The sequence below is a fragment of the Ambystoma mexicanum genome, chromosome 6p (genome assembly GCF_040938575.1).
Source record: "Ambystoma mexicanum isolate Mex_15411 chromosome 6p, UKY_AmexF1_1, whole genome shotgun sequence".
NCBI classification, from domain to species: Eukaryota; Metazoa; Chordata; class Amphibia; order Caudata; family Ambystomatidae; genus Ambystoma; species Ambystoma mexicanum.
The window spans coordinates 457735110-457758078 of NC_090935.1; the positions used below are offsets into that span (position 1 = coordinate 457735110).

General features: G+C 41.8%; 1 protein-coding gene across 2 annotated transcripts in view; it reads left to right on the forward strand.

Moving 5' to 3' along the window:
- ITGA1 (integrin subunit alpha 1) overlaps nt 1-22969 on the forward strand; it is a 1202180-nt gene that overhangs the window by 573414 nt on the left and 605797 nt on the right. For both annotated transcript variants that reach the window (XM_069627258.1, XM_069627257.1), the window contains exon 9: nt 10264-10429. In XM_069627258.1, coding sequence (XP_069483359.1) covers nt 10264-10429 — 166 coding nt within the window. The remainder of the gene's footprint in view (nt 1-10263; nt 10430-22969) is intronic.

Consider the following 22969-nt stretch of genomic DNA (forward strand, 5'->3'; position numbering starts at 1 on the left):
GAATGACGCCACCATCAGTTAGGCACGCAACATACTATCATGGTGTACACTGACCATCGGAATCTGCAGTACCTGCAAACGGAACAAGCCCAGTCCCCATGCCAACTCCGGCGGGCCTAATTATTCTCAGAGTACGACTTTGTCATCACGTTTCACCCGGGGGTTAAGAATGGGAAGGCAGATGCCCTATTGTGCATCAGATGGAGCCTAGAGGGAAGGGATGCCTAGGCAGTTCCAGAAACAGTGTCCATCATCCCAGGGAGCAAGTTGCTGGGCTTGACCAGTTCTATGTCACCGCCCTTAGACCAGCTCAATCGTGCCATCCAGCAATAGTTGAAACCGGAACAATGACATGAATGGGTTACCCAAGACCTGCAACGAACCATCGAGGGTGGGCTCCCTTACTACCAGGGAAGGTTATACGTCCCAGAGCCCAGAATGCAAGATGAAATACTACATAACTACCCTGACGCCCTAACAGAGGGTCATCCAGAAATCACCAAAACCCTAGGAAAGATTCAGCAACATTATTGGTGGCCTACGTGGCAAAAGGACGTGATTCGCTACATCAAGAGTTGCCATGTATGTGCATGCAGAAAGATGCCTAAAAACAAACTTTCAGGGTTGCTCCACCCCTTACCTATACTGCCGGCCCCATGGCACACCATTTCCCTGGACTTTGTCACCAAATTTCCCCCGTGTAATGGGTACAATATCATCATGGTGCTCATGGACTTGCTGACCAAGATGGCGCACTTCATAGCACTGAAGGGCCTACCAAACGCAGGAACCCTTGTGCATACCATCTTAACCAATATAGTGTGAGTGAGTACATGGCTTCCCTTCAGTCATAATTTCGGATCGAGGAAGCCTATTTATATTGAAATTTTTGAAGCATTGCTACACCAATGCCCAAATTGATATCCGGCTGTCCACCAGTCCCCATCCGCAAACGGTATTTGTGGTATATGTTTCCTCAAGCCGACGATGGGTGGGCAGATCTTCTCTGGGCAGCAGAATATGCCTACAACAACAGCATCCATAGTTCCATTGGGCACTCACCTTTCTACTTCCTCTATGGACGAAACCCATGGACCACAGCCCTCGACCCACCCATAGCTCTGGAAATGCCCGCAGTCACATTGTTACACAGCAACATCCAAGAAACCTTACAAAAGGCCATTCCAACCCTATGCGACACGAAGAACGTCCACAAATTCTTTGCCGACAAACGAAGGAAGGAGGCTCCCGAGTACCAGGTGGGTGACAGGGTTTGGTCCCTACCCAGTGACAGCCATCATTAATCCTGTTGCACTCAAACTTGAACTCCCATCGGCAATGAAAATTCACCCAGTCTTTCATGTATCGATGCTCAAGCCCGAATAACCAGGAACCTGAAATTCCTTGATTAACCCTCCTCCTATAGAGGTCCTATGGGGGAAAAGGAATATGAAGTAAAAGACATCTTAAATTCCAAAATGAGCAGACAGCGTTTATATTACCTAGTGGATTGTAAAGGGTATAGCACCAAAGATAGGACATGGGAACCTGAAGAAAACATTCATGCCCCACGATTAGTAGCCCGATTTCACCACAACCATCCCAACAAGCCAGGACCCGGGGTGGCCTTCCTTGTGGGGGTTTTGGAGGAGAGTGCTGTCACGATCCCATTGCGAGTCCAGCACGGTCCGGCCAAGGGAGAGGGGTATTCACCCATGGTAGAATGGGGAGGTGGTGGACAGGTATGGTGGCTGGCTGGTGTAAGTGAGTAGAGTGGTGCAAGGCCTCAATCTGCACCAGCGCGCCTACCAAGAGAGAGGGAACACCCGGCACATGTAAAGGAGCGCGGAGCACGTGTGAGGAACCAATGCCCCTGGCAGTCTAGCGCTGACAGGGCGTGGGCCAAGGCTATAAAACCACACCCCGGACTGCGCCCTGTGCTTAGCGTTTCTTCTGCTTTTGCAAGAACAGTGTCTCGCTTACCGCTCTTCCTCTAGTGCATCTACAGACAACTATACATGGATGGGAAGCAGTGGAAACTCACCTGAGGAAACTCACCTAAAACGAGGATCCACGCCCTTGCGTAAAGGCTTGGTCTCTGTGTTCATGTTTGTTTCTTCCGAACAGCACCCAGAGTCTACCAGTGGGGCTGCTCATCTTGGACATTGGTTCTTCATCGCCTGCTCATCTTGGACTTTGGTTCTTCATCTCCTGCTCATCTTAGACATTGGTTCTTCATCGCCTGCTCATCTTGGTTCTTCCTTTTTTCTCAGACTGTTGTCTTTCCCGCAGCATCCAAGGACCTGAAAGGCAAAGCAACAGTGTGAGAGATCCCATTCCGATCTTCGACCACCACCCATCCCAGTGCCTAGTGTGCTCACCTGCACATTGAGTCAAGTTCTGTTCCATCAGCATCTCATTGCGCTGTCGGCCTTCAGTCGCCCAGCCCCTGTGAAGAAGAAAGACAAAGGTATTGTGAAAGTATGCTCAGACCAAGTTTGCAAGCACAGCAAGTTGGACACTCATGTTTAACCAAAACCTACCTGTTCCCACGTTTAAATCAAGACTTACCTGTTCACCGTCATATCCTGTGTGTCGCAGCCGGCCCGGACCACGCACCTTTAGTGAATTAACTGGAGGTTGATACAGACCTGAGGATCGCGACCGTAGTCGCAAACAGTACGGTGAGCAGCGCTTGCTTCGTGCCAGCCAAACCAGGGTCGGGAGGGGCAGAAGGGAAGGTACAGCGCTAATACTTACCCTGTACTTATCTTTACCCTGACCGCCAGAATGATACATCCTCAAAGTCCCGAAACCACCCAGGTCCCTACCTACCTCACATTTCCCTGGGAGTTAATCCCCAGTCGACCAGTGGGGGAAGGAGTGGCTGGGGTGAGCATCAGGGTGAAGGCAGCCATCAAGGGGTCTACACATCAGTACAGAACGAACCAGGCACTCCTGTAGCGCACCAGAGGTAAGCGTGACAGCGACAGATCGAGTCTCTGACTTTTTTCAGGAAGCAACTGAAAACGCACCTGTTTGCATAGACTTCTAATAGTGTTGTACTGCATTCCTCTCTTCCCACTACATACTTGAAATGTTGATCTGGCGAAGAGTGGCTGAAATACCCATGGTTTTCCTTCTGGATTTTGCATCTGAAAATACAGATTGGATCGGCTAGAAAGTTCTGAATGGAGAAATGTAGATACCAGCATATTAAGGGCCTGATTCATGGAATGATTTGCATGGACATTCAGGGATTTGCACACCACTAACTTTGCGAAAGCCCGTTCGTCGATTCATGGAATCGACTGTCCTGCATTTTCTCGTAACTTGAGGGGACTTTGCGCATGCTCGGCACATCTCTACGAGCAGTTGAGTGCCTTGCACGAGACACCGGGCAGAGCATTGACGAGGCCGGCACAGATGGCAGAGTAGGGGGCGGAACTCAGAAAATGAGGAAGAACAAGGGAAAAAGTGGGCATTACGAGGGATCGGCTGCAGGCAATCCATAGCACGCCCACAAATGCACATGACCAAGCGTATTTATGGATTTGATCACGCAACCACTCGCCTGCAAAATGCCCACGCAAATCTCTCCATTTCTCCACCACCACGACTTGCGGGTTATGGTTTTTATGCACAGAAAATTCCATTTATTTGTGGGGCACACATTTTTTGTCTGCGTGCAGGCTCGCTCAGTGTTGTTCTCGGCGCATGGCATATGAGGGAAAAATGCACTCTTTTTCATGAATCAGGCCCAAAGTGTTTTTACAGATACCTATAGAATGCATATTTGCATCCATAGATGCTTCTAACAAGCAGCACCCTGCATTTCATGGTTGCCACTCATTGTGGTTTACAAACTGTCATGTTTTTTTTTTCTTTTTTCCATTCAGCACTGTAATTCCCTGCACAAGCTGTGATAGAAAGCTTTACTTTTAGCACTAACAACATGTCAATCAAATTGTACTGATTTTCGGATTTGTTGTAGTATAAACAAGGATCAAACACTTAATGAAAGGAGTTTCTGTTGCATACATGTGTTTGATGTATGTTCGACTGTGTGTTATGTGTTCAGGCTGTACGTCTGTATTTACATGCTGAAGCATATTTACTGCACTGAGGTTACGAGAAGAATTCAAGCATTTACACTATTCAAGAAAAGAAAAAAGGTGAAAACTGCAGTAGTTATCAATGGCAGCTTCTTCTGTCAGAGTTGACAGTTCCAGAGAAACCCCATAGGATAAGCCCAAAACACCTACATATAGGGTGAGTCACTGTTTCTCAAGTGTTCAAATATTTTTGGACATTCAAGCCCTGGTTTATACCAACTGTTTAACATAGAGAATGTATTTTTTGGGTGAACAGTTGGAAGAAAGCAAAGACAGTTTATATTTTTTTAAACGTGACCGTGACAAATCAATGCCTTGTAATTATGGACGTTTTATTAATTGATAGCCTGTCTAAAGTGTGTGGCGAAATTGTATCAGGGTATTTGGAAGAGTGAGACAAAAAAGAGGCTATTTTAGTGGATATGCAAGTGGTTTTCAGACAGAGGTCATTGACAAAGTGGTGCGTAGATTTTATTTGAAGGTCCAGGAAAACTTGAAAGCTCTGATATACATTTTAAATACAATCAAGCCATTAAACGAGGATAACACCGCTGTTGGATGCTATTGCTATGCAGGTGAGACTTCTGGCCCATTTCCCATTGCAAGCGGGAATGGGAAAGCACTTTAACCTTTTTATTATTCCTCATATATGAACGATTTAGCAGTTACATTATTAAATTTAAACACAGATGCCACTCAAATCGCCAATAGGAATTGTTGCATTTTAGTTTATGCTGTAGCAGTGACTGCTTTTTTCAAGGAGAGAAATATTGTAATTAATGTCAGCAAGATGGTCATGATATGCCATCACTCACATGGTATGCCATCACTCACATCCAAACTTACTAAATATCTCTCTTAAAGGGGCATTGTTGAAGAAGGTTAACTGTTATGATTATTTTGTGGTTCACTTATTTAGGGCCTCTCTATGGTACCACATGTCAACGCAATAGTAAAATAAATACCTCCAGCGGTTAATCAGAGGGATCCCCCCTTATCTCAGTTTACCACACAGGACCCTTGCATTCGTGCCTCACATAAAAACTACAACGTATCCAAAATTACAGACTACTCCTGAGTCCAAATTGAACTGGCTGCCAGTAGAGAAACCCAATAACTTCAAAGCCCTCTGAATTGCCCATAAATCACTACTTGGATAAGAAGCCAAATTCCTCCAAGCTAAAATCACCCATTAGCAATCAGCAATAGACTTAAGATCAAGCAACGACCGCCAAATAAAAACAATACACTACGAGAAGAGGAATTTTGGAGGAACCGCCTTCTCCTATCTGAACTCGATACCGAAGCAAATAAGGACAGAAAACCACCTAACATTTAGGAAATGACTAAAAACCTGCCTATTTAACTCACCAAGATAAACATAGATGTGCGCCCCTACAAACTATACTCCTGCATCAAAGCAAAAATTGAACAATACAGAATGAAAAAAACAACAATAATATTTCTCAACAACCAACTATCACCAGAAGACAACTAACCAACATCCCTTCTCTTTTCATTTCCATCCCCCCACAACTCTCACATACTACACACGCTCAGTGGGGTAGTGAAACAACAAACCAAAACACACAAACCACACACCCCTTTCTAATCATTCTACAAACCCAATATCTGCAGACAACAAACAACACAGACACTGGTCACCACACTTCCGGACACAACAAACCCAGTGCACATGACAAAGCACACAGAGAAAGCTCACACGCACAGATGCCAGTTTCATCTGGTTCTGCACGCATCAACAGATGACCACAATCCCTATCCTATCCTTCTCTCCCTTACTAACCATCCCTGACAACTGGTCATTACAGCTCCACGTGAGTGCCTGAGACCACACAGATGGCAGCAGTGTGCCGTTTAAATCAATATAACAAAACACTTTCAAAATAATGTTAGATGGTTAAAATTAGATAAAGGCTAACAAATTTTGAAAAGGCACACAGATTCCCTAGATCTCTGAGCTCGAAACTGGGACTCTACTTTTAAAGTTGAAAAATCCGAGGCTGCTCGCCTACTTCATACAGCGGTAACATAGGGGGGTATCAGTGTGTGGATAATCTCCCCAAGGTATAACATAGATTTATAAAGCAAATCTGTAGCCTTCCAAAAAGTACTGACTCAATCTTTCTGATTTTAGATCTTGAATGTATCTTGAATGTATCTCAATTAACTATGAAATGGCCTTTAAACCTGTCTTGTACTGGCTCTGTATCCATGGAGATGGTGCAGACATATGAAACATATTTTAGAATCCATTGCCAGTGATGTCTGTTATAGGAATCTTGCTATTTTCAAATCAAGAATTGAGAGAAGGATAGACTGCAGCTTTTTCATTTAGAAAAACAGATCTCGAAAACTCACAATGTTTGCTGGCTATTTGATGCTTAAGGCCACAGTTTCAGCACTTACCTATTTAGGCGAGATCTTTACTCCTAAGCAAAGGGCTCTATATTTAAAATTTAGACGGTACATTTTGCCAGTTACTGATTTTACACGTGGGTGATCTAATAAGAATTCTGCAGTTACCTGTCTTTTTAGGCCATCAGCAATTGAAGGTTCTTTCTTGTTTAGATTTTGAGAACTTGGTTTAGTTGGTCAATGGGACTGAGAACAAGAAGATGCTCTCTGAATGTTTTTTCCAGAACCTTAAAGAATTGGCAAATGGTACTGTATACTCAGAGAGCTGTACACAGAGTCCTTTTACAATTCATACTCATGGGTTTGAAATAGTGGTGAAAAAGTGTAAAAGACAGATGCAGTGAGAACATAGGTCTATAATGAAAGATGATCAAGTGAAAATTGAGAAGGAAGAAGAGTCAGGAGGATTAGAAAGATTTATAAAAATTGGTATCAACAATATAAAATACACAATTACATAAAGCAAAATCAAGACATGATAACGTTATTGATTAATTATGACAATAGTGGGACATGGAGATTACTAAAAGGGCATACCACTAACCAAGGGACGACCCAAGTGAACAGTATGCTACTCGGTCCTTTAATTTCAAAGGTTATTTTCCAATGTGAATGATGCTATGCTTAGCATTGCAGAGATGTCCCTAACTTCCTAGTCCACAAACTTTGATTCTGATGATTTACAGTATGCTCTTTGAAGGCTGAAAAACTCAAGAGCTTCCAGACATGACAGTCTGTCAACTTGGGCCTTAAACACAGTTGTGGGCCTATATTCTATTCACTCTCTCCACAGGTTCAAGTTTTCCAGATTCCTGGCAAGCAGCAATTATTATCCCAATCTATAAAATGGGTGAAAGAATGTCCCCCTAAAATTACAGACCTATTTCTGTAATAGATACCTCCATTAAGGTCATGGCAGGCTTTGTTCTGAAGAATCTGCACAGTTGGATAGAAGGATCTAAGAGGTTAACCATCTTTCAGATAGAATTTAGGAGAGACATGGGGACACATTAAATGGTCTAGTGTACACATTATGTCAAAGTGAAGGGTGGGTCTTTACTCAGTTAGTTTGGACTTTTCTGCCACCTTTGATAAGGTGGACCGAGGCCGTTTGTGGATGAAACTATCAAAGTGGGGTATCTCCCCAGTCTCCAAAATATGATTTTAGTTTTATACTCTAATAATATGTTTGAGAGTCTGCCTGAATTCTGAAGGAGCTGTTTCGAGGTGGATACCAGATGAAACTGGTTTAAGACAAGTGTATGTCTTGAACTGTACATCTCTGACGTTCAGTGGGTCATTGAGAATTTAAGTTCCTACTCTCCCAGGCTGGGCTCTCTGAAGGTTGGATGGTTAGCACATGCAGACAACCTTATCCTTTAGGATTCTACCCCAATTGGTTTACAAATGTGGCTGGACAGATTTGGTGCATACACCATTGAAAATAGACTGGAGATGAACCCGGCAATTTCTGGTATTCTGAATTTTAATAAATTGACAAAATATAAACATTTGAAATGGTCAATTAAAGGAGACAGAATTGAGGAAACTCATAACCTGGTGTATTTCAATTGTATTTTCACAAATGAGAATAAAATGGGTCTGATAAAGGAAAAGTTAGGATGTAAAGTAGAGCATTCTTTTGCCAAAATGAGGATTATCCAGGCAAAATACTGCTGATATTCCTTGAAAATGTTATTAGAATGTTTTACACCTACCATCATGTAGGGATCGGAGCTGTTAAATATCAAACATAGGAAGTAATTTAACACCTGTGAGGGTACAATCTGGCATGCTATTTTGGGCCTACCTCCATCATAACTATAGGGCTTATTCAATTAGAGCTGGGTGTTAATTCCTGGTGGAATAGGGATAAATGGAACAAACTATTTTTATATATGAAAATAAAAGAAAATGAGGGTGAATCTTTGATTAATTTATGAAGATAAGTGAACGCTATATGGTAGAAAAAGGTATTTATTTAGATTCCCACATAATTGTAATCAGGAGTAAATTGTGATCCTTAGACTTTATGGAAAATAGAGAATGTTTAATGGAGTTCAAATTATATACTAAATACATTAATTCATTTCAAGTTCTAAAGGTACAGATGGCTTACATTTTAAAGTCCCCTTCTTGTAATCATAGATCGTGGTTGTTAAAATTCAGAGTCAATTGCCTGCACACTCTGGGGGAGGTTGGCCCATGGTTAGGTCTGCCTGTGGAAAGAAAACAGGGAAGTTGAACCTCTTTGACATTTGCAATTGGATTGTACCTATTTGTAGCAACACGTGTTCCATATAACGAAATGCATTCACTCTCCTGCTGCCATTGTTTAGACCATATTTTTCAGGAGATTGATGAATGGGAACCAACCGTCTCTCTCAATTGCCCAGGTTGCGTATAGCAGTGGGACATTTTGTTTTGCATTGCAAGCAGAGGGCAAACTAACGCTAGATATAAAAATAATTACATATCTTAACTTGAAGATCGTAGTGTTCGGTATGAATGCCCTTGCTTTTACGACTTGTATTAGTATTACATGATGCAGGTAAATGAGAGCCTACTAATCAGATATTTCCTTCACTATTTATATTGCTCCAGAATAAAATATATTGATGCTTTTGTATTGTGTTAGTCAACATCACATCCAGAAATAGTTTTCACAGTAACTAGTTGGTGTTGGTGTTGGAGGGCTAAATGTCTATATGTCTCTCTCAATAATTGAATATTTAGCTTAGAATATATGAACTTTACGTAATCAGTAATATTGTTTTAGAGAGTATAACTATGAATGAATGAATTACCTTGTGATATTATAGTTTGCACTTTTATGAGTGTTTACTGCAAATAAAGCTTCTATTGACTTGAATTGAACTTAGAATACTATGGGCCTAATTTACAAAGCATTTTTAAATCAGTCCCGATGTCTGGCACAGGCTGAGAGAGGATTAAAAAAGAAATAACATGCCCGCATTGGGATCTCCCTGGGCCCTAGTATTGCATTTTTAAAGACAATTTTCTCTCTTTTGGATGACATTCCACATTTAACAAGCTGGGACTTAAGTCTAGATGAATGGGATAAATAGTATGTTCAAAATGCACAAACTGAAATGTTTCAGTTGTTAAATCAGATTTTATGCAACTGATAGTTTTCTCACTGCTACAAATATCACTTTTGCTATTTAGTTGTTGAGTTTTCCACAGCCATGATATACCCACCATTAGTTTGTGATCTGCAGATATTCCCAGGATCCCCAAATGTTATATAGCATTCACTAAAATATTACCTCAGCCCTGCTCAGAAATAAAATGAGGGTACAAGATCATGTGGATGTGCTCATGAGAAAGGGGCTTCTTGCAGCAGGAACACTGAAGATGAACATTTAAAATGTGCATGGAATTTACAGTGTATATCAAACATTTTGATGATGACCACATAGAAGCAATTACACCTTAAAAATGAGAATTGGAGAATTGATGCATTAGATTCCACTGTGATCCTTATGAAGTAACACATTCCATAATTCTGACTACTCTGCTTTAGTAAACATTTCTTTACTCATATGTTATACCATGCCATGATTGACAGAGAGTGATGAACTGCTGTGAAAAGGAGGTATTACATTGAGGGATTTTTTTGAATACTTGTACTCTGCTTCAAATTGAACAACACAACAGAACAATATTCTTAATTTGCGTGTTTTAGATTCTTGGGAGCTACAGCAGAGGAAACCTGAGCAGTGAAAAATTTGTTGAAGAAATAAAATCAATTGCCAGTTTACCAATGGAAAAACATTTCTTTAATGTCTCAGATGAACTGGCTCTTGTTACCATTGTTGAGGCTTTGGGAGAAAGAATATTTGCTCTTGAAGGTAAGACATGTTTGGTATCTTATACCTGAATGTACGACCGCAGGACTCCCTGCAGCACCAGGGAAATCCCTGTGACTGGAGGCACTGCTATGTAAAGATGTAGCTAAACTGCAAACCTTTAAAATAACCAAACAGCACAGTCTTTAATTTATATTACAGAGAGTCATATTCTGGCCAGGAAAACAGAGCACATGGCATATAATAATCAGTGTAACATAGAAATTCTCTATGCAATTCTATATATTTGCTAACTAAATTGACACTTGTGTAGCTAGCTACCTGTTCAATGAAATCACTGCTCACCCTGCATTCTGCAATTTCCCGTAGGGCTCTCTCCACTCTCTTTTGCCTGTTCACTGCAAGTACAAAGGGGCCTAATGGAGTGAGAGTGCAGTAGTAAACATTTCCTCCACTTATAATTGTTAAAGGTCTGTGCAAGGCTAGAATTATTGCTTTTCTTTTTCAAATAATTGCAAACCAGAAGTAATCAGGGTGGCACTTTTTTAAAGCTAACTATATTCGCCACAATCCAGTATGAGTTAGCTTTATTCTTTTTACAAGACAATCACGCAATTCCATTTCTAAAAATGTGTTGTTTACATAATGCATTATTAGAGTATTGCTACTGTAAAATACTGCACTGTCTCCATGCTTTAGAGTTAAGTTACGGTTAGTGTATCAGCTATATTTCATTTGGTTTGGAAAGATGCATCATGTTGATGAGTGAACACTCTTGAAAAGGTACATGATCACATGGCCAAAAGCTTCTGAGGGAAAACCTAGTTCTGTGACCTGCTGGTTGCATCCATCTGTGCAGATTGGTGCTCAACCCATGAGCACATTCCATACTACTTGATATTCTATCTTATCAACGTGGTGCTTTAGCATAGCTACCCTGCAAGTGAGATGGCCGCAGACTACAATCTTCCACCTCAGTTCTCTGCCTGCTAAGCCATCCCCTCTACTTTTTCTCTTACTTTCTTTCCTCTTACATTGTGAATACACAAAGCAAATTAAATGTTTACTCAAAGTACTTATCAATAGTTCCGTCCAGTATGTACATCTACAGATCAACTAAAATACTATACATTTTAGTAAGCCTCCATAGTTCTCTTTGCTCTATGATTATGATTGATTTATATATGTACACCTGCAGGAGAGAGCTGGCCAAACTGTTTACAGAACTGTTTAATCATATCTATTTATTTGTGTCCATTCATACAGCTAACCTTTTACATTTTACAGAAACACATGCAGGGCTTGCAAATTCGACCTCCCATTACCCCATTTGCAGGGGTTGTTTGAACATTTTAATTTAACATTTGCTTTGCAATACATGTCAAATAAAAGTTTCACTGTGCATGGCTGGTCTCTGGATGGCAGCAATGTGCCAAACATAAAGTGGGTTTGTGGTGACATGCACCATTTTACTGAAAGTGCATTTAAATTATATGCCATCCATTGCCATGGGTTGAGTGTATTTCTTTTAAGTAGAGTAGGTAAAATAAGTTACTTGACCTGCAAGTCTAGCAGCATTTGCAAGACTTGACTCATCTTACTAATGCCTTCCTTCAGCAGTATGACAAAATGTTTTATTGCTTCTCATTTCATGTCTTGGGTACAAATAACTTCTATTGGCATTACAAATATTAGTGCAACATTGCTCATTAAATGGGTTTGTTTGATAACCAAGAAAATTGTAATTAGCAAACTCTGCTAATCAATTAAAAAAAATTAATGCATTGCCTTCGATCATAGTATCCCTCATTGACAGAACATAGTATCCAATGTATTTTGGATCTGAGATCTACCATCATGGAATATCTGTAAATACCAAAGGTAACCCCTTAATGTAATCCACACACTATTAACCAATACAACCATACACACTACCATTGCTAGTTTAAGAAGGAACCCTTCTCTCCCGGCATCTGGACGATCATTCCAAAGTAATCACTATAACCATAAATGTTTAACACCAATCATTTATAAAGTAGAACGAGACTAACAATTTGATTTAAAGAATGTTTACCAGAACGTCTAAATTAACCAAATACATACTTGCTTTAAAGTTACTTAGAAGAATGATTTACTTCAGCTTCTTGCTGGAGGTAAATCCTAAACACTCAACACCATAGTCATAGTATGTAGGAGCAGAAATGTGGTGGCAAAGTGGCAGAAACTCCAGTACTGCCATTTGACGGCCACTGATGCCTCACCCACCTACTCATAATGAGGTTCTTAGTCTTTAATGCAGTTCAGTGCCTCCATCTATACAGATGGGCAGACAGCGACTTTTCAAAACTGAAATAAGTACAGTGTTTCTAACAATATTTTACATATGTACATCCATCTAAACAACATACAAAGTATTCTAAATAAAGGTACTCAAGCAGAAGAACGACCGCGCAATAAGGTCTCTCTTTTCTGTTCTCAGTGGAAGTTTACAATGATAAGTGTTCTCCAGGGAGATCTGATTTAAAGTTCCTTTCAAAACGTATGCACACACAGTGTCTCAGTCTACCTGCGGACTTCAGACAGGGGATATATACTACCCAGAATGCACATGGTTGGAGGAATTGTTCGCCAGGTTTCAAGTCAACTACCTACCCCAATACAAAGAGCTGTAATTAATTAGGAACGAAGATATCAGGCACGGTAGGGATCACTTTTGGGAGGCACATTGCCAAACGTTGACCTCATTTGCGGAATGTAGGCTAACTAGCATGAAGAAAAGAGTAGCGATGGAGACACTGTCAAATGTGGGCATCTGGTGGAAGACTGTAACGTGCAGCCTCTTTTTTAAAAGAAAGATATGAGACAACAGCCTACGGCCTCCATTCGGGGGAATTGTAGCCGGATGGCCCAGGGAAACACAAACAAGGTTTATTTCTAGGTTAACTTATTTACTATCATCTGCTGAGTCATTTGTCCTAGTACAATCAATGCTCGAGCTCAGATGGAACTGACACCTATCTGTCACCAACTCAGATGGTACTCTATTTTGGCTAAGGTAATCCTCTGGAAACGTCCTCCCTCCTGTAGCAAGGTGATGGCCTGGGCACTCAATTAAGTGGAAAGCCACAGGTTAATCATTTCCTAAAGTCTGATCTTCCAAGAACTCTTCCTTGCCCTGCTTCTACTCTCCTAAGAAGCTCTCTCTCGCCCTCTCCACTGTTTGCTCCAGCTCTAACTCCTCACTCGCATGGAGCTGCCCCTGGGTTTGGCCACTACACCCAGCTTCTTGAACATTCCAGGTGTGGCACCTTCTAATCTGCCTGGCTGTTGCTGTGGATATTTATCAAGCCAGGAAACAGAACGCACAAAGCCTCATGCAACACAATCTGATATTTTCAAATCACATTTAAAGGGTCCATCATTCCCTCTTTCAGGGCCTTGAAGCAATCTGAATGTTAATGTTTATTGAACATATTCCAGCACACCGGCAAGTAATACAAATGTGGGTCGGGTAGATACAGCAGGAACGGTTTGGCTAGAGAAACTTCAGGGAAAGGGAGGGTCAGAGTATATTCAACTGTGGTGTTGACATGCCTCTGGCAGTTTCAGGTGATGTGACAGAATAGCCATCTAGTGAGTGAGGGATAACCAGAGCTTTTGGAATTTCAGGAAAAGAATGTGTTTAATTCTGCTTCTGGAAGGAGGTCTGATAATCAGACACTTTGTCCGCTTTCTGCAAATCTAATTATCAGACCCCTGCAGCCCCTTCATAAAGCTACATATATACAAGCGTATAGTGCAATGCTGTGGCCTTGCTCTTGCTATAACTGGCTGCTAGTAGCTACAGCAACTGCTCTGCATTAGCAGAAGAACAGGGTGATAGGTCATATGCTCATGGCTGACAGCTACTGGAACACAAAGTGACAACAGGCAGCGGTACATTTTTAACTGTCTGCATGTCTGATTCAAAATGAAATAATAACCTAGCCTGTAACTACAACTTCCTTTCCCCCACATTTCCAGCAGGACTAGGCACTTCTAGGTGTGATGCCATAAATCAGCAGAGGGCACTTGTCTCACCAGCTTGGACTGAACCACTTACAGCAGGATTCCACCTGTGACAGTTTGACTTTCCAAAGAGGGGCACCCTACTTTATTGGTTCATCTCTGAACTCTCAGAAGAACAAGAATAATTTACCTTGAACACTGTTGGGCATACAACCACAACCTCTTCACTGCCATAGTAGTGAAGATGGAAGCTTTCAAGGCACTGAGGTCTTCACTCTAACCATTCTCAGAGAACAGTAAGGGTTACTCTCCTGTTGGAGCAAGGCCTCTCCACTGGCTGTGCTCTGGAATCAGGGTCCTCTTAACTTGAGATGAAGGACCTCGGTAGGTGTCAGACAGTTTCTTCGATTGCAAGTGCATCATTGAGGACTCAGTATGCACCTGCAGGCCCTTGGTTGGGCCTCCCTGCAACTCAGAAGACCAGTAGCATTCGGAAACCCCTTTTCATCAGTTCAAGATGTCTGCAAGATGGCCCAAACATGCTTAATTAAGTTAGTGTTGCAAAATGACCTGCGTTGCTCCTTTTTGCACTCTATACATATTTGTACCTCTTACCTACTTTTGGAGCCATCCAAATGCTGGCTCGATCCATTTTATTGGTCAACCCCAACACCTGGAAATACTATGTGTAGGCAACTTATTTGCACACCGACTCCTCCTAGCAGAAGCATAATCTCATCACTGACTCAACCATAGTCTGAAACCATTGAAATCCATCGACTCACCCATCTCGAAAACCATCTTGAACCAATGTGAACCTGCATGTTGAAGCAATGCAACGCTGACCAGCCAGTGGGAATTTACAATTAAAATGTCTCGAAATTGGCTCAATCACAGTAAAAGCATTAAGTACCTGGATCATTTAAGGTAATTAAACATATTGTGAAGAGACCCTGTAACCTGGTACATTTTTAAGGGAGTATAAGACCCCTCTTTATCACATTTTGAACATATTCTTGAACATTGAAATTGCTGGTAAAGTCTTCTTAACTGAAACCCCCTGCTTATCCTCCCAGAGGGCACTTTGTCATCAATGTTCTACATTCCATACGCTTCATTCACAGGGGTGGGTGCTTAGTGTTATTAAGTAGTTTCTTTGCATTTATCATTTTATTATTTTTGAGTACCTTGATTGGACATTCTTGTATTTATCCATTGTAATAAAATGGTTTGCGTTGCTATTGGTATCAGCTCCCACCCCCCCCGATGGCATAATCTGCCCATGTTACCACAAGAGGCAAAGGAATAGGCTCCTGCCTGTTTCACCTGTGTGATTGGGGTCACTGCCTGTTTAGTAGTAGTATGGGGGGTGAGCAGGTGGTTTAGCCACTACTCATCCCAGTATTCCTGCAGAGCAGTAGTCATTTAATCACAGATGCATGTGTGGGTTTCCTCAACAACTTATAACTCACAGGGAGATATTGGTTTTAATTCACTGTCAGACCTGAATTCCCATCAAACCACATCCTCTGCCCTCAATGTCTCTCCCTGAAGAATGCACTTAGATACCAGTTTGCAGTGTGTACTATTGAACCTAATATCATAACATGAATTGACTATGCTCCTTGCTGCCCAGTATTTACAGCCTCAGTTGCACTGCTCATCCTTGTCATGTGTTCCCCAAATTGAATTCCACCCTTCTGTTTGCTGATTTCTTCCAGGGTCTTAAAACAACTTGATGTGGCCAAAATGTGACATAAACATTAAAAAAACGTTGTGAACAACTCTATATTTGATTTCATCCTTCTGCGCATGACCCCACTCTCTGTGCCTTTACACACCCACCCACCTCTGCCAGTCCTTGTCTCCATCCATAGTACTGCTCTCAGTATCCTTACGGGGGCCAGATTATAGAAACTTTGCACCAGTGCAAGTGCAAAGTTGCACAGTATTAGCACTATGGCAAAGCTTGCCCTATTTCCAAAAACACTGGGACATAAAAGAAAACTATTGCACCATGACAAGTGCAGTTTGGCATGGTATAAGCACCAGGGCAAAAAAAGATACATTTTCAATGTGTTTTTTTTTTCTCACCAGGACAAAGATTACCATTCTGTATTAGGACTAGGGCAAATATTGCCCTGTTGCAGTAATGCAGTGAAAATGTATCTTTTTGCTCCAGGGCAATTTTTGCCCTGGGGCCTATATCTTGCCAAACTGCACTTGTCATGGTGCAATAGTTTTCTAATATGTCCCAATGTTTTTAAAAATAGGGCACACTTTTTCCTAGTGCTAATACCGTTCAATTTAGCACTTGCACCGGTGCAAAGTTTCTGTAATCTGGCCCCTGTTTTCTTAAGTGCCTTGTCAATTCTGATTCTAAACTAAAGTTTAGTTCAAATTTTGTTAACACCGTTTATTATTTTATCACAGAAGAAACCCATCATTTCCACTAACGCAGATTTTGTAGAATACCTTGCTTTCTTATTCTTTCACACTCCCAACAAATGTATTATTTATTTACTCACATCATTTGCCATAGAATTCACTATGCCACAAGTAGCAAATTAAACAGGTGTCACTAAAAGGTTCATTTTAGCTTTGACTGTTTCGTTTTTTGAAAAGATGGACTTAAACTTTCATTTTTGCACAAGTAGAACACGCACAGGAATCTATGGGCCTCATTACACGGATGGCGGTGAACCATGGTGCTATTAGCGCCATGGTTCATGCCGGTAAAATACCGGCACCGCCTTGGTGGAAAGGGGAATTACCACCCTATTCCAAGGTTGGTGGGGCGGTAATTCCCCCTTCCACCATTGCCCTTCCCCATTCCCATTTTTGCCCCATAGGGCTCTATGGGAATGGGGAAGGCGCTAATTACGGTACCGCAAATTGCGGTACCGTAATTAGCTCCCTGGTCCCTTTTCGGGTTGGTTTTTAACGCCTGCAAAAAGCAGGCGTTAAATCCCCCAACCCGCAAAGGGACCTCGTAGTAAGGCAGAAAGGATTTACCGGTACCGGTAAAATACCAGTACCGGTAAACCCTTACCGCCATTCGTGTAATGAAGCCCTATAACATCAATTACTTATTGCTGCATAATGCCATATGCAAGACATTATATTCTTTAAACTATATGTGTATGATTGAACTTTTCAGTTAAGACATAAATAAGGCACGTGTGTATGCATAGTTGTAGCCTTTCATAAGTGTCCCATTCAGACAATACTTATACTCATACATAGCTTGACGGGTGAACACCCTGAAGTACTGCAGAGCGTTTTATGTTTCTATACATCACAGAGTGATGAGAGCATGCTCTACTTTTTAATGTCAATTGGAACAAAACCACCAGTATGCTATTCTTTTACAAACCAAGAGAACCATGTTGTTATTTATCAAACCATGTATCTCATCACCAAAAGAAAAATCCCTTGGCTTTGGCTGCTAGAATATATTGAATTAAGCACCATCATATTTTCTGTTGCATGAGTCTGGTGCATTTTTATGACTTTATTGCGGCGATCAAAAAGTAGTTTGCATTGTAATGAATACCAATTCACCCTCCCTCCCTCCATTTATTTTGAAAGCTTTACATCTTAAAGAGGTGTTCCAGAAATTACACTGTAAGACTTTTGATCTAAAACGTATTCGAATTCCACCAATTCAAGATTATTTATATTTGGTATTACACTATTTAGCCATCCTTCAAGAAAGAAGCACAATTGATAGCTTTTGATCACGTGATTATAGTCCCCTTTCACATGTATATATTTGTTTCTCAAAATGTAAGCAATTCAGTTGGGAATATTTACATACTCTTAAATATTGGGAATTGCATTTCAGCCTATGGTTTGAAAGCAAGGTGTTAGGAATTATTTGGAATTTCTGTCTTTTCACCAATGCTTTGCCCATGGCACTCATCCAAAACCTGCCGTCAATCGATTCAAAATTGAATGAATGTTAGGAGCAGTGAATCCTGGTAGTTGGGCGACAAGTTGCTTACACATCTGTAGAAGACAACCATTGTGAGGAACATTAACTCTTGGAGCTTACAGGGAAAACTCACATTTGAAAAAATAATTCTTTTTCTGAACCACTGGCAACTGGAACTTGGATGCCAAGCTCCCAGCATTCTGTGATAAAGATACCACGTGAAGATGCAATGAATCATGGGACTTGAAGGCAAGTAGCCAGCTTCTCTTGTTAAAGAGACTGAAAGATGAGATATTGATTGCTGGATCACTGAGTCAAAGTTCCCACAGTGTCTGGCGGGGTTTTCAATTACACATTGGGACAAGTCAGATGTGAGACAAAAACTGTGGGCAATAAACAGAGATTGATTAGAGATCTGGACAACGAGATAACCTGCGTAAATATTAAAGTGTTTGGTCTCTATCCCTAATCTTCATTTTTGAAATTGGCATGCACATCCTTCCCTCACTAAGGTACCTTGCTTTTAGTAATTCCACATCTGGTGCCTTTTAAGAGTCCTGAGTGTAAAACGCGTTTATAGAGTTCCGGTTCCATCTACTGTAAGTGTGTTGATGCATTGTATTGTCCCAAAACAGGACCTTTCAACAAAGGGCTAGAGATATCCTATCGCCCATTTCTCAAACCTCCGAAAAGTAATGGGAAAAGTAATTGCTGAGTAGGTAGAGAATTTTCTTGAAGCAAATCCATTGCAGGATGATGGTGCATTTGAATGTAAGTGCATACAACAGATAGTTCAGGTCTGTGTATCACTGACCACACGCCTGGAATGAGGGCTCAATTCATGGCTTAATTCTGCTGGAATATGATGACAGCATTCTTATCGGTTGGTACTTTATTTTCAGATGTTTGGCAAACCTCATAATTCCATGTAAAGTAAAAGCAGAACTGTATTTTATCTTGTTTCCAAACGCCCCTATTTGGTCTTCCTGAGTGCCCACAGCTACTATCTGTTTGGTTTTTTAATGTGGGTACTAAGTGACTGGGACAGCAGCTTGTTTTCTGGTAACTGACATTTTATTTTCTGACACAGAAATTCACTCTCATCCCTCTATTTGTGAAAGACAAGGTTAGCTCACATTCTTGCTTCAATTGTTTATGCAAAGTGAAACTGAAAGGTTTGTCAAGATAGAGTTTTTAAAGTCGGAAATACGATACAGCCATACTTATTTTAACCTCCCGGAAACAGGAAGCGTGTGGTATCATGTGTAGTAAACTGCTGCTGTTGTATTGTTACTTCTGTATTTCTGGGACCAATGAGAAGAACATTTAAAGACTATAGTTTGCGCTACTTTTTTAATAAACAAAAGATGCTGCTAATCGATCACTGTCTCTATCAGGCATTTGCTTAAATAGGCCTGAACAATCCGTTCGTCAATTGTTGTTTTCCTGGAGGTTCAAAGAGGTTCAAGAGGTTTCAGGTGCAGGACAGATGGATTTACTAACAAAGAAACACACAAAGGGTATATGCAAAGGTAGGAACGTCGGTGGAAGCAAGAGGCGAGGCTCAGGAAAAGGCATGAAGTGGGACAGTGGGCGAGAAAAATGGAAAAAAAGACCACTGTGCTGCCTCTATACATGCTATCCAGAGTACACTATTTATGTCACTCTGCCATAACAAGTGGACTAGTGGAATGCACCTGCTGCAGAAATCTAGCTACACGATGAACATTACACATGTGCATCTAGTTAGGGACCACTCAGCCTTTCAGTAGGAGTTATGGTCGCTATGTTTCCGAGCAAGGGCATGCTTGGCTCTTTTATGGAGGACCCTAAATGAGTTTTAGTGCTCCAATTTAAATGCTACTTATCCCAGACTGTGAGAAGCTGAAAGTTAACTCTCGAGGTGAGTGAGACACCGTGAGTAAATCATGAGGACAACAACATCTCCCAAATGTCACGATGCTTTCCGCATTCTGGACTGGCACATATGCTTACCCATTCCCTCCTATTCTGCACTCTGGCCCATGACACACTTTGACCCATTTTTCTCGGAGCTAAACTGTGCACCATTCCAGACTATGCTCAACTGAACCCCGTTCTTCCCAAACCCAAATTCTGCCCCACTACACACTCTGCTACCTACAAGTTGCCCCATGAAACTCTTACTACACAGGCTGACATGAGCCCAGGTCCAACACCCTCAGTACGGGCTCTGCCATGCACCCTCTCCCTGCATGCTTTCCACACATTCCACCGTTCATGCAGTGTATCTCCAAGCAACACTGTCCTTGCACACTCTCTGTTCTAGATGAATGCCTATTTGTGCTGCTCTCCCTATATAGTCTACTCTATGGCTTTCCCAATACAATTCTCTGAATGTAGAGTTTTAAATCCCACGTTCCCGTTACGCTCTATTTGTGGTTTCTCCCCATGTTAGTTGACCTCACCCCTCACACTTTGTTCAAGGTGATCCCATTTTACCTTTCTCCGTGCCAGTTGTGCTCATGCCTCTCTCCCCATTCATGTTGTGTCATGGCCCCTCTACCTCCAAGCTGTTCCCAAGCCCTCACTGTTTGTTCTAGCTATCTACATGCCTACTGATCTTCGAGACTTCCCATTTGTGCCAGCCTCCCTGAATGCCAACTCTCCATACTGGCTCTTCTCCTGCCAGGCTCTTCCTGCAGGCTGTCTCCATACCTAATTCCTTCTGCAGGATGTCCTCATACACCACTTTCCTGAAGCCTATCCTCATGACTCACTATCCCCGAAAGCTGTCCCACTGCCCCAGAGGAAGACAAACAGAGAGAGAGAGAGAGAGAGGGAGAGAGAGATAGAGAGAGAGAGAGAGAGAGAGAAGGAAATAGAAGAGTAAGAGATGGTTGGGAGGAAGATATGCAGATAGAGTTAGAGAAGGGGTTAACATTGGAGATACAGAGTTAAGGCATGATTAACTAACAGTGATTACTGAGCAGTGGAGAAAGAGGGGGAGGGATCAAAGGTTAGAAAGTAAAAGAAGCAGAAAATAGAAGGAAAAGAGAAGACGGCGAGGGGAAATAGGAGTTAGGGAAAAGCGAAAGGATGGTGATAAGAGCAGAAAAGATTGGCATGATAGGGTAGAAAGTACTGCATTGATATTAAGGAAAGTAAGGGGAAGTAAAGGAGGACTGCCAGGGGACATAGTTTGTAACTTCTGCCCTGCAAGCAACCAGGTCTTGAACACAGCCCTGTCTATGCCTCAACGTGTACCCCTCCTCTTCTGCTATACCTGCTGTGTTATCTGACCTATATCATCAATCTCCTGTGGGCCCCCCCCACGTGCCAAGGTCACTCATAATCGGTGCCTGTGTTGCTTTCCTGTTAACTGTTTGCAGGGGCTGCAGGCACTGTGATAGGCAAGAGGTGTGGCTGAACTCTTCACTGGCACGTGCAGTGTTTGCCAGAGCTCTGGATTGGGGCATAGGTTTGGCAAACATAGCAGAGGAATGTACTCTGTCAATGGGAATGTTCGTAATTCTCTATGTTTTGTAAATCCCTTTGGCCAGTGCATATGCCCATAGAGGCCTGTAGAGCATGGACCCATATGGTGTTCCAGGGATGCCCACTTCAGCAAACATTACATATCTGCGGCTGCACACTCAGTATGCTCAATAGTAAGGGATAATGCCCAGTTACATGAATGTGCACGAGTGCATTAAACATGATATAACAGACAGATATATCTCGAAAAAAGCCTTTTAGGCACAGTCACAGTGCGTGTTGGCTTTGGATCTTGAAGCCTGGGTTTGAAACCTCTTTGGAACTGGTGATTCTGTGTTAACAACATTTTCTCTCTGTTTTTTCCATTGTTAAAAAATAGCTAAGGGTAAATAACAACAAAAACACAATTTGAGGAGTAAACATTCAGAAGAGCGTGACCAGCAAGCACCTTCCCTCAGCACAACACCTAGTGTACATGGCGAAAAAGACAACCAAAGAACAAAACGTAACATTGCCAGTTACCATGGCAATCGATGTTCTGCTACCCAACACCCCTTCCCTTCTCTCTCTTTTCTGTAGCATTGCTGTGGGCCAGGGAGAAGTGCAACGCCTCACCATGTGCACCAAAACTACACATCGCTTGAGCAATCAGAGTGCCTTGCAGTTTTTTGTGTTGTGAAACACATGGTCCAAGTTGATTTATTATCTTGCAGTTGAGTGTGAACCATGTAAAAAAGTCTCTCGAATTTCAAAGTCCCACACCTACTCACCTCATATATAGCTAGTTCAATACAATATTGCATCAAGGAATTACGTTCATTTATTTCATGTTCTGCTGCGCTGGCAGCTGTATTTGCTTTTAAAATCATGTCAAGTGTAGTTCCCAGGAAGGGCGTGCGTGGGGTGTTTTCCTGTTCATTCTGCGCCAGCATGTCAGCAGCTTCCTTTCGAAACAAAATGGTATCTTGCCAGGCACTTTCTGTGGATATATGTATGTAGTACATGAACTCTCCCCACAGATTCTGGCACATAGATGGAACAAGGGAATTATGTTTCTAGACCCAGTCTCTTTCATTCTCATCTAAACGTATTCTGACTTATTGTCATATGCTCTTTGTCCTATTAACTTTAGTTTTCTACCCTGTATTTTCTGATTGGTT